Genomic DNA, 18,035 nt, shown 5'->3' on the forward strand with positions numbered 1-18,035 from the left:
TTATAGCCTATGGTAACTATATTTCTTTTATAGCTAAATACAATATGTTATTTACATCTTCAAATGAGTTTTTTTTTTAAGTTATATTAAAGAATGAATTCATGAAGATTATCACTATTTGGCATTATTAGTTTTATTATTGTACCAAGAATTGTACCTTGTGGAACACCCAACCTAATACTTAGTTTTTCTTGAACCATTTCTGAACTAAAGTGTTTTATCAATCTCTATATCATGTTAACAGTATTTGATAATATTATTCTATTACCTTATTTAATATATTTTTTATCCAGACTTGTGATGTGAAATTGGACCGAGAACCCCTAGTGACAATGAGATCTCATTTTTCAACACGGAGTGGAATTTCACAATGCAGCAGCAACAATGGTGCTATTGATGGCAACAATCGATTATCAGAAGTCAGCATGGGGTCATCAGAGTAAGTAAACATTTTAATAGATTGATTCTAATTATGTTTAAAGTATTACTATTTTATTATTTGTTTAAATTGTTATTAATTGTAGTTTAATTTGTAACCTAACATATTTTTCTTTAAGAACTTCAAACTTAGTTATTATTAGATGTTACAGTTTAGTAGTTCACCTCAATATTTTATCTCAATTGGGGGGCGGTCCATTAATCATGTGAGCAATTTTTTAAGGATTTTTGGATTCCCCCTCCTCCTTGGTGATACATGGTGATATTCCAAATTATCCATCCCCCCCCACAAAACATCACGTGTATTTTTATTTACGTGAAAAAATTGTAAAAAATAAATACACATGATATCCTACTATACCCCTCCCTTCACTACGTGATATTTCGTGATTTTTTGTCAAACCCCCTCCCCTCTCCCTTAAAACCACCCTTAAAACCTTGATTAATTGACGCTCCCTTGGAAGTAAACTATCAAACAATTGTTTCATCAAAGATGTACATTTGCCATTGTAATTTTTTATTCATCAATAACAAATGTAACTAAAGTAAATGTCAATTACTAATCTATGTCTTTGTTTAGCGGTAGCAGATCTCGAGTATCAAGTTTGTCTCGATCACAAACCAACTCGGTGTCTGGTAAATTCAACTTTTCTACGTCTTTCAATTTGACTAACATGAATACCACATTGTCATTGACAAGGTAATTGTATGATTTATACATTAATAATATTATTATTCTTGCTAATATTAATAATGTTTTATTATTGCTCAACAGAAATTCTCATAGCAATTCAAACAATAAAAATTCAGTTTTGAGTTCATCACAATCACCTTCTCCTACTAAAGCTAAACGAGAAAAGGATAAAATACCATCAAAGAGAAGATCCAGCAGAAAGGTAATATATATATATATATATATATATATATATATATATATATATATATATATATACTAGCAAACCCAACGAACTCCGTTTCGCCACCAGATGGTTTCGTGAGAAAGATGAAGAAATTTTTTGTTTGTTTTATATTTGAAAAGGAAAAATTTGATTTTATTATACAACAGTAATGAATTTATTTCGATTACAAAAATGAAGTGTTTTTTAGTTGAACTTCTCTAAGTAAATGAAAGTGAATCCGCAAATTATCCGTTTCATTGAAGTGCCCTTTAGTAAACCACAATTTTTGATTTTTGGTCTGACCTTAACACAAACAAAGCGGATGGTTTTCCAACTCGTGAACAGGCAACGTATAACTGCCCATGTGAAAAACAATGATTTTCTAAATTATCTATTTGAAATTTATTCCGCAAACACTAAGCGCTTGGCCTTGCGACTTGTTATTGCGAACGCAAGGCGAACTGGAAATTGCAATCGTTTGAAGTCAAACGGAAGACCAGTCGGAATCATTGTCGCCAGCAATTTTTGATTGAATGGTGAAATTCAGTGCGTGTACATCATTATTCCTTGCGGCAAGAATTGCTCGTTGACTTAACCAAGCATAATTCTGATAATTCTCACTAACGTCATGACTCGAATTTTTAATTACGTTGCGTGAAGTTCCAGCAGCTTGAATTAAGGCACGATGCCATGCACAACTAGTTTTTTTTAGCTATAAACCTTGCGGAGCCCGAGCCTTTCCAACGAATGCAAAATTGTCGAAATCGGTTCGTGCGTTATGGAGTTATTTCGTCAGGAAGGAAAACCCGACTTATTTTTATATATATATGGAAGATATATATATATATATATATGTATCATTTATCTTTTATCTTTTATTTATTATCCTTTCTAGTTGGATCGAGAAGCCCTATCTCTACAACTAACATCAAACCAAACCTCTTCCAATTACACATCAACACCTCCTACGTCTATATCCACGAGCCATTGGTATGCAGCAATAACACCTCCAAGTGAATCCTGTGACTCTTTAGCTTCACTGGCTTTGACATCACCGAGGGATTCTAAAGACACAACTGCAGGAGAGATGTCCCCAAAAGTTGTGGAGCTTAGCGAAGAGGTAAGTGAAAGATTTTTTGGAAAAAGTATGATTGTTGTAGGTATGGCAGAGGGGATAGATAATTGATAATTAAAAATTGGTTTTAATGGTTAAGACACTTATAAAATTATAATAATATTATCATTTTGATAATTGTATCAAAGGTTTCTGATCAATTAGTACATATTGACTTTTAAATATATTCTATTTAAATTATTTTATATTAATTATTAATTTCATAAAACGTAATTATTAAAAAATGATGTTTGTTTTGAAAAGCAGTAGAAATTAATGATTTTGTTTACCTTATTTTTATTTATGGATAATTATAATTAAATTTTGTAGACCAATTGAGAGAAACTTTGCCTTATTCTACATAATCATGACTTTGATTTGTATATGTACAGGGTATCCTAGAACTCAACGTCAAGTCGAAACAACGTGATAATATTGTAACTATCATGACGAAAACTAGAAAAAAATTATATTATGTAGTTTAAGAATTATGAGCTTTTAAGTGCAACCAAGAGCTTTGGTGAAAATGTGACCATTTTGGGGATATTGTGTTTTTTTCTGAATCAAGTTTATTCATTCAAAGTTTAAATTTTAAACTTTGTAGCAGCAATCGTCAGTAATATTTCTAGAACCACAGTCAAAAACAGTTACATAATTTTTCCAAGTTTTCAAGGATCAAGACTTTTGAACTATTTTAAATGATCAAAATTGTATTATCAGAATTTTAAAATTGTAAATTACTTGATAGTTACATAATAAAAAAAATCGAGTAAAAAAATAAAAATCTGAAAATTTACGTTGAGTTCTGGGACACCCTTTATATATACCTATCTATCTATATATATATATATATATATATATATATATATATATATATATATATATTTGTGCGCATTTTCTCGTTAAATGTGGTTGAAAGTTTTTTGCATGCTTCTGTTTTGTTAGTGTTAATACAGTACATTTTGAGATGTATATCATTTGATTCATTTTTTTAACTTTAAGGCTTCTTTTTTATCAAAATAAATAATTACAATCATCATTTATAATTACTTTTACTTTTCGGGGATATGGGATGTCCCTTTCTTCAAAAACTTTTAAAAACTAACAATTTTTTTTGTAATCATTTATACACAATCATTTAAATTTATTTTAAAAATCACTTTCGAAATATTTAAATTAAAATGAATTTTTTTTTACATATTTATGCATTTTTTTAATTAGTGAAAACTTGAAAGAATTAGCTTAACTTTGAAGTATTGAATTTAAAAATGTTTTAAAATAAACGCATACTAAAAATTTAATCATTCATTCACTAAAAATTAAAATGGATGAACTTTGAGTTGTATGATGGTTGTGGGTGTTGGTATGAGTGTATGTATAATAAAGAACAAAAATTCTGAATTCTTTTTACTAGACAGACACTTCGTTATTTCTTCTTGTTTTTGGGTATACGTTTTTAAAATTTATCAAAAAAACGTTAATTAGGTTTGATAATTTTATAGAATATAAGGTTGTATAAATTGTATTATATCTTTGTGTCTATTTATGAATTTATTGTCTTTGCATTTTTATGATTATGATGAATGATGAATAATTTCTTTTATAAATGCTGATTTGTGTATAGCTCTTTTTTCTTTAATTTTGCTTAGTTTGTCCTATGTACAATACCGGACAATCTTGCAATTTATGTTATATGTAGTGTTATATTTTTTCATATTGAGTAATTAATATTTTGTTTTTGTCAGATATATAGACGCAATATTTATTATTATTAATAATAATTAATCGACAAAATGGTCGCCTTAGATAATATAAAAATGGCCGTCTTAGACAAATAATAATGGCCGCTCCAGCCAATATGGTAATGGCCGCTGACACAATTATTTTTTACAATTGTATCTTTTCATTTGCTTTTGATTTTTCTCGCTTGTTTGTTTGTTCGTTGTCGTCGTAATTAACGTGTAGCCTGCTTTTATCCTGATCTTAAAGTTGATTTCCAAGCGGCCGTTGCGATCGGAGGTCGAGAGAGAAAAGAGGCTGAGCGGACGCCCGTCCAGCGGTCAATTCCTGAACAGTATCACCCCGACTGCACTAGGAAACAACCTGGCGAACACTGTGTTGCAATCTGCTGGTTCTGGAGAATCTAGCAACAGGAATTCAATAGGTACAACATAATTTAGTAGTTATAAATATACCCATTAATCCATTAATTTTTTATCCAGGTACTACGGATTCAACAGCAAGTGAGGAAGACGCACGTCCTCCTCCATTGCCTTTAAAACATGTCACAACAGTTAGGGTCACCAGTGGAGATAGTTTCAATAATGATGACCAAGGACCCATATCGCCTCCTCCGCCTCCGCCTACGAGGTCACCAGATAGGACTCCACCAACACCTCCACCTAAACCTTACAGACAAAGACCTGCAACTGTCGTTAGTAGAACAGAGTCTTATGAGTAATGGATAAATGGATAAATAAATTTTACCAAAATATTTGACATTTGATGGAAAGTTACCTGAGTGTGCCATTGTCAAAACTATATCGACAAGTATTTTATATAATTTTTATTACTAAGACAATCATATATTTTATTTCACTTGTATATAAGTATTCGTATACATCAACCAGGCCTAAAATAATGAATGAGACATCAAACCTTAAGGGCTTCCGTATAATTTAAGGCCTACAGTTTTCTTTGCAGTGACGAGAGAATTTTAGTCATTCACCAAAGCCATAACGATAGATTTTATATCTTGATAGAATAAATTAGATTAATCATATGGTAATAAACTTAAATAAACAGTTTTAATTAATTTATCTTTATTAATAAGTTCAGGTTTTGGAAACCTAAGGCCAGTGGCTTTTATTAAGTAATTTACATACGAAAGGGTTTTCAACACCTGCAGTTATCGATTAATGCCATATTGTAAAACATATCAAAGCCATTTATAAATCATTTATATATTAATAAACAATGGCATATATTTATATTTTATTATGCTTACCAAAGACTTATTTTATCAATTTTATTTTAATTTTGACGTTATATGAAACATTCATGTACTTTTATAACAAACATATATGCATGCAATATTTTTATAAGTGCAACAGTATTGAACAAATAAACCAAATTTTACTAAATTTTATTGTTAATTTATTTTTAGAAATTTACTATTGGTGGATTAGTAGATCAAAGTAATGGACTCTTAAACAAACCGGAATGGATGTAGATATTTATACCAAGTAGAACATGACATTTAAGGAATATATAAATAACAGGTTGCAAGTTTGATGATCTTAGGAATTATTTTTGAACTTTAACACATGGTAAGAAATAACTAAAGTATTATAAATTGAGATTTTTTCATATTTTCAACTTTCCGCAGACGTAGACAAAAAAAATCGAAAATGAAAATGTTTATATATCTTTACGTTTCAAAGGTTTTTGAACCTTTTGGCATACTTTAGAAAAAATGGATGTATATGTTTGTGTGTGTGTGCGCGGTTACAAATTTGCGTCGACGATTTCGGGAACACCGATCAACCGATTTGAATACTTCAAATAACATTTGATTTGTATTGATAAGGAGACGTGCTGATTAGTTTTTGGCATAGGCAGGTCTAGCCGTTTCGAAGATACGGGGCAAAAAGACCTAAAAACTGTAGCTCAGTTTTTATGAGAACGGAGCGTCCGATTTTAATAATACAAAAAACATTTTACTGGTATTGGCAAGAAATTTTTGGGAAGACAGGTCCGGCGGTTATGGACTCTCAATAAAAATAAGTTAAAAAATGTCATATCTTTATTGGACATATGTACATCAATATCAGATATTTTATAAAGATTTTACTAATGTTTATTTTCGTATTTGGTGTATTTTTTTTGGGTTCCGTCCAAGATTTTTAATTACGGTACGGGAAGTTCCAGCAATTTGCCTTAATGCACGATGCCATGCACCTCATAAGTTAATTTATTTGTTTTGTACTATTTAATATAACTAGTGGTTTATGGTATTGTGCCTTTTAGGCTAATTGCTGGAACTTCCTGTACCAAAAATTAAATTTTTAAAAAAAGAAAAGTATGTTTTAAACTTTGAAAAAAAAAATGGATTTTTGAGAAATTTTAAATTTTTGAAAAAAAAACTACTTTTTTAGAAAAAAACTTTTGGAAAAAATGTTCCTTTTTAGTTTGAAATATTTTGGACATTTTAAATTTTTTTTTCAAAGCAATCGCACTGCTTTAGCTGCATAGAGACGCAATATCGAAGCGCATAAGCGCCGCGTCGCCGTCTAACGGATAAACATTGGTACGCAACCCAAAGGAATGTAAACAAAATTGATACACATTATTAAAATCTCCAAAAAAATATCTGATAAATTGATGTGCATATGTCTAATCATAGATACCTCAAAATGACCTTTTTTATTTTTTTTACTAGATCTCCGAAACCGCTAGACCTGCCATCCGTAAAACTTAATCAGTTCTTCATCTTGTCAATACAAGTAAAATGTTTTTTGAATTATTAAAATCGGACGCTCCCGTTCTCTTAAAAACAACAGAGTTACCATTTTTGGCACTTTTTGCCCCGTATCTTCGAAACGGCTAGACCTGCCTAAGCCAAAAACTATTCAGCACGTCTTCTTATTAATAGGAATCGAATGTTTTTTGAATAATTGAAATTGTTTGAACCGTGTTCCCGAAATCGTCAACGAAATTTTGTATTTGCACTCACATACATCCATTTTTTCTAAGATATGCCGAAATGTTCAGAAACCGCTGAAACGTAAAGATATACAAAAAAATTATTTTCGATTTTTTTACGATTACTATAACTTGCCCTACGGGAAGTTAACAAGTATTTTTTGTGTAAAACATCATGATGTGAAGGCAAATATGAAATCAGGAGGCGTCCATTAATCACATGATCGATTTTTTAAGGATTTTTGGACCCCCACCCCTTTGGTAATACGTGATGATATTTAAAATTACCCCCACTCCCACAAAACATCACTCGTATTTTTAGACAGAGTAGAGTAGAAAAGTGTCGTTTAAAAATTCATTTAAAAAATAATATTACATAAATTATGAATAAATAAAAAATATAGTAAGTAAAAGCATTAATTAGTTGCTCAAGAAATAGTTCATGGTCGTTACTTTTGTTTATATGCTAAAAATATGATATTTAATTAAAAAGTCAATTTGATTAAAAAATTGATTGATTTATTCAATACTATTCTATAATCATTTTATTTATACTCAGATTACATCATTTTCATTTTACGAATCTTCTGTGATTGTAATATCCTTCTGGGGCAGCACATTAGGTTCCCTCACCAACGACAACAACTTGTCTAACTTTGCAATCTGCATAGTCCTCTGATCCAAACCTTGCTGTTTCTTCGGAGCCTTACACATCTTCCTCAAATTTGGAGACAGCTTCAAAGTCGAAGTGTTTCCTTTGTCATCCCCACATATTATAAAAGGCAATTTAGGATTAAAAGCCATCCTGGTCAACTTACTACGCCTCCTCGATACTACAGGTTGCACACAAATCGGTTTGTACTTGTTAACATTCAAGTCAAAGATGTAAAGCTTTCCTTCTTGTGTACAAGCGCCAAAGACAGTGCTCGAATAAGGTGCCCATTTGACATCACCAACTGGTGAGTTTAAATCGAACACGAATAATGGATCTTCCCGAACATCCTCCCAGATTTTTATCCTCCAGTCGCCACTGCAGGAGATGAATATCGAGGAGTTGAATTTGTTGAAGTCTATTCGATACACCGGCATTGTGTGAGCATTGTATGTTTGCAGATATGACGCCGAGTAGGCTGTGCTGCATTTGTGGATTTTACCTTCCTCGGTGCCTACCATGAATATGGATTCAATACCTGGATGGAAGCATAAGCAACTGGCACTCCCTTTGAGTGGTATTGTTGTCCCATCAGGTCCAGGAATTATATCAAATGACCTCAACAGGGTTATCACTGTAGTCACACTCAACTCGGTTAACATCATCACCCAGTTCTTGACTTTACCATCACCAGAACACGAATAAAAGTTTTTTTCGCCATCTTGCATATCAGGGCCCCATTTGATCTCCCAAATAATACCACAGTGTTTGTTATTCACCGCATCGCTCATGAATTGTGGTTTTGGAGGCGGCAGTTGTACATTGTACACGGATACAGAACCATCGAAGAAACCTACAACCACCAGATAAGGTAACGTTGGATGTATATCCACGCACATGGCACCGTGTCTTGTCATGCAGATGTATTCAGGGTAAGATGGGTTTTTGATAGTATAAAGAGCCAACGCACCTTCTTCGGGTTGCTTTAAGAAGTCCACGGATCCAAAAGTGACTGCAAACAAGTCGTAGTACATCGGATTAAAGCACAAGTCGGTTATGGTATGTCTGCCTATTTTGTGATGTGTAAATTTCCACAAAGGCAACAAAGTACCTTCTTCTTCTCTGAAGTCATCTGCAGGATCCTCCCAGTATCTGTAGTCCTGTGATATGTGATCAAAGGTATTTTGATTGATCATTCTCTCAAGGACCTTCCAACCTTCAAATATACGTCTAGTAAGCACTTCTGCTGGGTTCAGGGCTTCTACACGTACCTCGACTTCATCATGTCTGTGTATAACTTTCTTTTCTTTCTCCTTTTCTCTTTGTTGAGCTTCAAAGTCAGCTTCCATGTCATCATAGATTGTCCACTGGTACAAGATGTCTCCGAACTGGGAACGAGGTGGTGGAATTGTCTGGGTTTCCACGGATCTACTTGGATTGTTATAAGTTAAGGCTGCTCGTTCACAGAAGTTGAACTGGTTTTTGAGTTTGGCCCCTGGGCGTGGCATGGGAGCGGGTTGGGGTGGAGGTTCAGTAGGTTCCTCATCGCCTTCACCGGCTTTAGGACCAACCTCAGCAGCAGCTTCTTCTTTTTCCGTGTCACCTTCGCCGCCTTCATCTTCTTCTTGGTCTTCTTCGCTTACATGCTCCTCTTCCCAGGCTTCTTTACCTTGTTCTTCATCTTCGACAGTCTCAGCGACATCTTCCTCCGGCAACTTCCTGCGCCACTCATTCAGCATTTCCTCGATCTCCTCTAGTGTCAGCCCTGAATCAATCAACTGGGTGATTGCTTCTTCCGATTCGCGGTGCAGACAAGTTCCTGGAAATTCTAGAAGCACCACAGTGTTTCCTATTGGAGGCACAGGAACGAACGTACGTTCTGCATAAGAGTATTCCACCAGGTTGTCAGGTTTGTTGGGGTTATCGCAGGATATCAGACGAGGGACTTCCTCGTTCAGTTCGGCATCTGGCAGCTCCAGTTGGTCGTCGGGTTTTTGGAGTTGCCGCGACTTTAGCCACTCGGCCATGTCGTCGGCGGCCCCCTGGGACTTACGGGGCTCGGCCATTTCTGGTTCGACGGGCTTTTTGGAACTTTTAACCCTGGTAATGGAATTATGATTTTTGGTTATTGATAAATAAAACGTCACTGTCATTAAATTATTAAATTGACAATTGTGTATATTTTTGGAATATATGTTTAATTTTATATACTAATGATATTAATGCAATATTTATATAGAATGTTTATGAAATAAGTTATTCCACATATCGGTAGTATGTTGCATACGACCTTTTTTTATCAAAGATGTAGTTTGTTTACTGAATTTTCAATAACTTTTTATGTACTTGCTAAAAACGCCTTTTTTCCCCCTTCATATATCTTATATAAATTTGAAACCATTCGATTCATATGAATGGTGTATGAGGAAAATCGCTTAACATTAAATTATTTATAACTTATTCTAACAATAATGTAATTTTTTTAAACAAACTTAAACAGTTGGTTTAATGACATTAATAATAAGGTTTTATTAATTATAGTAACTAAGTGCTTATAACAGTGTTTTCCAACCTTTTTTTTAACGCGTTTCCTAGTTTCCTTAGATTTTTTTACTTTTTTAATTATGTAATTTATTTCAAGGGTTACAAAATAAGATACAATGTTAAGTAAAAATATACATGAAACTAGTGGTGTCTGGCATAGTGCTTTAAGGCAAATTGCTGGAACTTCCCGTACCATAATTAAATATTCGAAAAATAAAATTTATTCAAAAAATAGATATTTTCAAAATAGAAAAAATCGAACAAAAATTTTTATTTCAAAAGCAATCGTTTCGTCATCTTAAGCAGAAAGTTTTTTGAATCATTCAAATCGGATACTTAGCACTCCCAAAAATTGCTACTTTTTGCACATTTAGATCGGCTGGACCTGCCTTTGCTAAAATCTAACTACCATCATTACGAATTGAATGTTTATTCAATCATTCAAATCGGATGCTTATAGATTTCTATTTTCTGCACTCTTTGCTCCGTATCTCCGAAACAGCTAGACCTGCCTTTAACAAAAACGAATCCGTACATCTCTCTGCCAATAGAAATCGAATGTTTTTTTGGAACTATTTAAATCGGTTGATCTGTGCGCCTGAAAACGTGGACGAATAATTGTATCCATACATATATACACACACCACCATTTTTTCTGAGGTATGCCAAAATGTTCAGAAACTTCTGAAACTTGAAGAAATGCAAAAATTTTCAATTTTCATTTTTGGACGATTACAATAACTTACCCTACAGGTGATTAAAAAACAATTATTTCTGTATTCTTTTTTTTAATAAATTAGATGTTTTTATTCGTAATCAAAAATAGTATTTTTCGAATGTCTCCCTAGGACAGCCTAGCGACCTCCTAAACGGAGGCTCCCTAGGACAACCTTGCGACCTCCTACAGGTTGGAAAACACTGGCTTATAACATATACAATATTCTAGATAATAATAATGATATTTTGCATTTTTTATTTATTTATTTATAACAAAATACCCTTTTGTCTTGCTAGTTTTAGACATCTCTATAGACTTTTCAACATGGCGCGTTCGTAAACAACTTTTCGTTACCAAAGAAATGTTAAGAAATCAATATAAATAAACGACGCTTAGGGATTCTAAATATAGATATTTAAGATTCAAAGGTATAGCAAGAAATATATGTATATATTTGAAAATTATAATTTAACCCTTTCCACTCGGATGCCGTCTCTCCGGCGGCAAAATACATATAATTCTCGCAATTCGCGAGTGGAAAGCGTCGAGATATAAAGTCAAATTTTGTCACACACATACTTTTCCAATTTGGGTGTCAAACGATTCAGAATGAATAGGAAACAAAAATTAGCAAATTTTGGGTTTTATGGCGTAAGCATAAGCTTCTCTAATTGAGAAGTTGATTTTAACTATTTATGTTTTTAACACATTTTTTTCAACTTCGGTGTCAAACGATTCAGAACAACTTGCAACGCCGAGAAAACAAAATTAGCAAATCAGATTTTATGATAAAAACGCAAACGCAAAAGAAATCAATAGCAAATATATTTATGTTTTTAACTTAATCATTTTTCGACGTTTCGAGTCATTCTCAATCTTTTGACACAGTTTTCTTAGAAACAGCTGAACCGATTTCAAATATTTAAAAACCATTTGATGAAATTCGATAAAAAATCAAACAATAACAAATGAAGAAGTTCTGCGAAGAAAGGACTCTTTTGAGCACAATCATGAAAAGAAAAGGAAACTGGATCGGATCCGTTCTGCAAGAAGAGTGTCTCCTGCACGACGTCGTCGAGGGTAAAGCAGAAGGACTGAAAGGAATGGGAAGAAGAAGAATGCAGATGATTGACGACTTACGCGAGAAGGGAAATTACAGGCAACTGAAAGCCGAAGCGCAGGATCAGGAAGCATGGAAACAGAAGTTCGGAAAGTAAAATACATGAATCGAACAATAATAAATGAAGAAGTCCTGCGAAGAAAGGACTCTACTGAGCACAATCATGAAAAGAAAAGGAAACTGGATCGGACCTGTTTTGCAAGAAGAGTGCCACCTGCACGATGTCGTCGAGGGTAAAGCAGAAGGACTGAAAGGAATGGGAAGAAGAAGAATGTAGATGATTGACGACTTACGCGAGGAGAGAACATACAGGGAACTGAAAGCCGAAGCGCAGGATCAGGAAGCATGGAAAGAAAAATTCGGAAAGTAAAATAAATGAATCGAATAATAACAAATGAAGAAGTCCTGCAAAGAAAGGACTCTTTTGAGCACAATACGGAAAAGAAAAGGAAACTGGATCGGATCCGTTCTGCAAGAAGAGTGCCTCCTGCACGACGTAGTCGATAGTGAAATAGAAACTGAAAGGAAAGGAAAGAAGAAGAATGCAGACGATTGACGATTTGGGCGAGGAGAGAAGACACAGGAAACTGAAAGCTGAAGCGCAGGATCAGGAAGCATGGAAGCAGAAGGAAAGGAAAAGTGTAAGAAGGGAGGTTGTGGTATTGGGAATCATATACGACGAATGGCAAGGGAATCATTTAACTAACGGGGGAGGAAATAGTGGTAATGTGAATGATAGTCGACGAAGGGCAAGGGAATCATTTATCTAAGGGGGGAGGAAATAGTGGTAATGGGAATGATAGACGAAGAAGGGCAAGGGAATCATTTATCTAAGGGTGGAGGAAATAGTGGTAATGGAAATGATAGACGACGAAGGGCAAGGGAATTATTTATTTTGGTGGCTCTCGCACCATGGACCTGCCTCGGGCAGACTACCATTTATTACTATTATTATTAATACTACTATACAACTATGCTATATAAGTTGTCGCGGCTCTATGGAGTGCGGAAACAATTAAAAATGAAGTATGCGAAGTCACTGTGTTCTGATGATTGATCTTAGCAAGATCTAAAACTATTATCCAGAAAAGTAGTTGAGCTACATAAATAATTAAATTCAAAATTGTTGACATAAATAGCATGACATGCCTTTAGAACAACTAAGGAATGTATATATGGTGTGAATAGATTATATATTGTGAGACAAATAGTGACAATAGAGGTGAATATTGTAGAGTGTGTAGTTAAACAATAAAAGAGTAATCAGACATTAAGAAAGTTAACAAAGTCATAGCTTCCGTATTAGCATATGTTGAAATCACATAAAAACACATATTACAAAAATAAATATTTATTATTATTAATAAAAAAAATCATAATATCACATATCTACAAATTCATTCTCCCTGTTGTACTTCCAAACTTTGTTCATTATCGTCCAATATTTCTTCTTTCATTTTATCTCTGAAATGAATTTTCATGTGCTTCTTCAAATTCTTATTTGAGTTAAATATTTTACTACACACATCACATTCATAAGAAGTCTTTTTCAAATGAGTAACCATATGGTTTTTCATATCTATAACTCTCTTAAATGTTTTTTTACATATCTCACATTCGTAAGGTCTTTCATCATTATGTGCAGGTACATGTGCTGATAAAGAATGTGATGTTTTAAACTCCTTATCACACACCGAGCATTTATAAGAGCCTTCATGAGAACGGCCGTTCATATGACGTGTTAAAGCATCTTTGCGTATATAAGTTTTATCACACAACTCGCATTTGTAAGGGCGCTCACCTGTGTGTGTTTTCATATGCTTTCGTAACAATCCAACAATGCTGAAGGATTTTTCACACACTTCACATTTATGTGGACGTTCACCAGTATGTGAAAACATGTGCACTTTTAAATTATAAGATTCACTGTAACTTTTGTTGCATATTTTGCATTGATACTTGTCTGCATCGTAATGCCTTGTCAGATGGATGTTTAAGTCTCCTTTTCTATGGAAAGATCTCTCGCATACCTCACATTTATGTAAACGCTCACCGCTGTGGACAACCATGTGTTTTTTCAAAATCTCTAAAGATTTAAGACTCTTGTAACATATTTCGCATTGGTAACGGCATTCTTCTTTATGTAAAAGCATGTGTTTGCTTCGGTTGGAGGATTTATTGAAGACTTTATTACATATTTCACATTTATAGGATTTTGGTTTGTGGCTTAACATGTGTCGTTGTAAAAGATGGGATGAGCCTCTTATAGCGTTACATATTTCACATCTATAAGAACCTTTAGTAGATTTTTGGATGGTTGAAGTTTTTTCATCTTCTGAACATAATTCTGATTTTATATTTGGAATTTCTTCTAGTTCTCTGTTTGTATCTGGAATCTCTTCCACTGAATATTCGATTGGTTCAGTTTTAATTGCAACTTCTGGCTCGAAAGACATATTGATAATATCACATGAATAACGTATTTGTTGTAATACATACAATTTCACTAATTATTAGCAAACTGATATTTATTTACATGTTTGTTTGGCTTGACACAAATGTCAAAACTGTCAAATATGGCCGCCCTGAAGTTGGCAAACTTTAAACAAAATATTTCAATATTTAAATGTTAAAACTCGTTAAATCATCGGATATTAAATGAATAAAGTATTTTTTATAATATATACAATTTAACTAATTATTAAACGTTAACAAAGTGATATTTATTTACAAGTTTGTTTGGTTTGGCACAAATGTCAAAACTGTCAAATATGGCCGCCCTGAAGTTGGTGAACTTCAAACAAAATATTTAAATATTAAACGTCGTTAAACCCTCGGATAATATATTAATACAGTATTTTTTATAATATATACAATTCAACTGATTATTAAACGTTAACAAACTGATATTTATTTACATATTTGTTTGGCTTGACACAAATGCATAGACCTTATACAATTTCATGTATTGTATAAGGTCTATGCACAAACCATTTATGCTTATTTATCTATGGCACAAATGTCAAAACTGTCAAATATGGACGCCCTGAAGTTGGCGAACTTTAAACAAATTATTTAAATTTTAAATCTCGTTTGAATATTAAATAACGTCTGTTTCATTAATAAAACATTAAAATCACTCATAATTATCGTTTGCCGTCTGTTTATCTGTTTTTTCAATTATTTTTCATTTTTGGTTTAAAACCATATGTTGGTATGTTCATAGCTTACAGTTGATATGTTTAAATTTCATAGTGCTGTTTGTTAAATACCAAAATGTCAGATTTATCTCAGAAATATACTTGGATATTATCGTTTTATAATTTGTTTAGTGATCTGCTACTTTAAAATGTTGTGCAAATATTTATATTGTGTATTGATCATCAGGATTAACATCAGGAATATCCAGTTTGGGTAAATATTTATATGTGCATAAGACATAAGACATGTCTTATTAATCACAAATGTTGGTGAGTGACATATTAAAAATTATCCATCTGCATTTTACTTTAGACAAAAGTAAGTACAATATTAAACTAAGACAACTTTATGCAAAGAATTGTTAAATTGTTGCATCAAACTCGAATATTAATTTGAATGTCCTGAAAAGCTCATCAAATTTATCACTGTGATGTCAAATTAAGCCAAAGTTTTAAAGACTTTACTCAGAAAATTATTGCAACCATTTACCAATTGAAGGATATAAACAATTTATTAAATTAACAGGTAGATATACACAATCTATTAAAGTATTCATTGTATGTAAAAGTGCTTTGCTTTTAATTCCAAAAGATCGAATTCTTAATGCACTCACTGCTGGTCGTTTGATAATTCTATTCTAATTTATCATTGATCACAATATTACAAATATTTAATTATTCTACTTTTTATTTCAACACACCAAAATTGTTTGTTTATAATTTTATTTGATTTTGTTGTGCTAAAAACAATTGCATTTTTATGTGTTTATTGTTAATTTGTTCAACCTCAATCTTAATTTCATTAATTTTGTCTCCGATATACATATTTTCACTATGTGAATTTACAATTCATTAAGTAATTGTTAATTTAATTGTTTATATATAATATAAACATTTATTTGACTCTTTGCCCGACAAATTGTTAATAATGGATAATTATAAAATAAGAATAAGTCTTTAGGAATAATAATCTAAGTCTTTAAGAATAATAATCTTTAAAAATTGAGTAAAAGTAAAGTTTAAAAAGTAGCAGTTCTAGGGCTTTTATTATATTTATTACTCATAAACATAAAAAAATATTATAATTTCTGGTACATCTCAGCTGTTATTTTGGCAATTATAATGTACATTTTTCTTGTATATTATATTCTAATATTATCTAGGCTCATAATTTAAGCTAAATTCAAATTTCAAGTGAATTGACATTTCTATTTCAAAGTGTTTTATTGTAATTTTTGCCATTTATTTCCACAGTATTGCTATAGTTTTATCGTTCATTAAATTTTAAAAATTTCCTTTGACAAACTCTAAAAGGAATTATCAAAATCCGAATAACCGTTTAGTAGAAGTATCAAATCATACACCCATACTAAAGAATTTTATATATAAGGTACATTTATTTATAATTATTAATACATTGCCCATGGAATGTACTTTATTTTCTATAATATTTTATTTATTACCCTAAATTTTATATTTCATAGTCTTTTACATCTGGTGCTCCTCTCTAAAGGCCCCAGTCCTTCCCCGGTGCATCATCCATTACTTTGAATGCATTTTCTTCTTATGTTTTTGTAAATACTCTGCAACGGCAAAACACTTTGTGCATAATTCACATTTAAATGGTCTTTCATTGCTGTGACTAGAAGCGATGTGAGTTTTCAACAAGTGCAATTGAATGTAAGACTTCCCACAAGTCTCACACTTGTGAGGACGTTCCCCGGTGTGATACCTCACATGTTTATGGAAACTACTGGAATGAGCAAAATTTTTATTGCATATGTCACACTTGTAACGAGTTACTCCAGTATGAATGGCCATATGATTTCTTAATTGTACTGAATCGATGAAACCTTTATCACACATTGTGCACTGGTGGGGACGTTCCCCGGTGTGAATCCTTCGGTGTTTTGATAAATTGCTTAATTGGATAATCTTTTATCGCAAATATCACATTGGTGGGGTCGGAAACCAGCATGGAAGTACAAGTGTTCTTTTAACTGTTTAGCATCTGTGTATGCTTTTTCGCATAATTCACATTTGAAAGGGCGCTCTCCGGTGTGTGTCATCATGTGTTTCTTCAAACCATCTGAACGATAGAATGCTTTTGTGCATAACTCGCACTTGTATTGCAGGTCTCCGTATGGAGGCGCATGTGCTCTTTTAATTTGTGTTCCTTTGTAAATTGTATGCTGCAAACAGCACATTCAAAAGGCTTTCCTGTGTGTATCAACATGTGCTCTTTCAGTGAAGTCGAAGCTTTAAAACATTTACCACAAATTTCGCACTTGTAAGGCGTTAGGCCTGAATGAGACTCCATGTGGCGTTTCAAAAACCAACGTTCTCTAAATGTTTTATCACATACTTGGCATTTGAAGGCACGTGTGTCATCGTTGTGATATTTTAGGTGTCTGGCTAAGGATTGTGGTCTCATGAATGATTTATCACACAATGTGCATGCGAAAGGTTTTGGGACATTGTTTGTGTTGTCTTCTTCAGGAAGACTGTCATTTGATAAAACAGATAAGTCTTGCTCACCTCCTTCATCCATGGTGGCTTCGAATTTCATTAATTCTTCGACTTCTGTACCATGGCCTTCATCTGATTTTACATCGTTGTCTGATTTTACATATTTTTCTGATTTAA

General features: G+C 32.7%; 3 protein-coding genes across 3 annotated transcripts in view; 1 reads left to right on the forward strand and 2 right to left on the reverse strand.

Annotated features, from left to right (window-relative positions):
• Positions 1-5,524, forward strand: part of LOC113375142 (dedicator of cytokinesis protein 1-like) — a 42,249-nt gene extending 36,725 nt beyond the window's left edge. The window contains 6 exon segments of the mRNA XM_026615095.1: positions 294-439; positions 1,019-1,138; positions 1,214-1,334; positions 2,233-2,457; positions 4,441-4,615; positions 4,674-5,524. Coding sequence (XP_026470880.1) covers positions 294-439; positions 1,019-1,138; positions 1,214-1,334; positions 2,233-2,457; positions 4,441-4,615; positions 4,674-4,912 — 1,026 coding nt within the window. The 3' untranslated portion in view covers positions 4,913-5,524.
• A 2,207-nt stretch (positions 5,525-7,731) lies between these two features.
• Positions 7,732-9,873, reverse strand: LOC113362979 (dynein intermediate chain 2, ciliary). Its single transcript, XM_026605470.1, has one exon. The coding sequence runs from the start codon at positions 9,871-9,873 to the stop codon at positions 7,732-7,734; it is 2,142 nt and encodes a 713-aa protein (XP_026461255.1).
• Positions 9,874-13,586: 3,713 nt separating this feature from the next.
• Positions 13,587-18,023, reverse strand: LOC113362980 (zinc finger protein 99-like). Its single transcript, XM_026605471.1, has 3 exons — positions 17,726-18,023; positions 16,936-17,310; positions 13,587-14,700 (listed from the first exon to the last, which is right to left on the reverse strand). The coding sequence occupies exons 1-3, from the start codon at positions 17,956-17,958 to the stop codon at positions 13,587-13,589; spliced, it is 1,722 nt and encodes a 573-aa protein (XP_026461256.1). The 5' UTR covers positions 17,959-18,023.
• Between the last annotated feature and the right edge of the window lie 12 nt (positions 18,024-18,035).

The sequence above is a fragment of the Ctenocephalides felis genome, unplaced genomic scaffold (genome assembly GCF_003426905.1).
Source record: "Ctenocephalides felis isolate EL2017-DRISC unplaced genomic scaffold, ASM342690v1 CF-g0.4_SCAFFOLD_00845, whole genome shotgun sequence".
Lineage (NCBI taxonomy): Eukaryota > Metazoa > Arthropoda > Insecta > Siphonaptera > Pulicidae > Ctenocephalides > Ctenocephalides felis.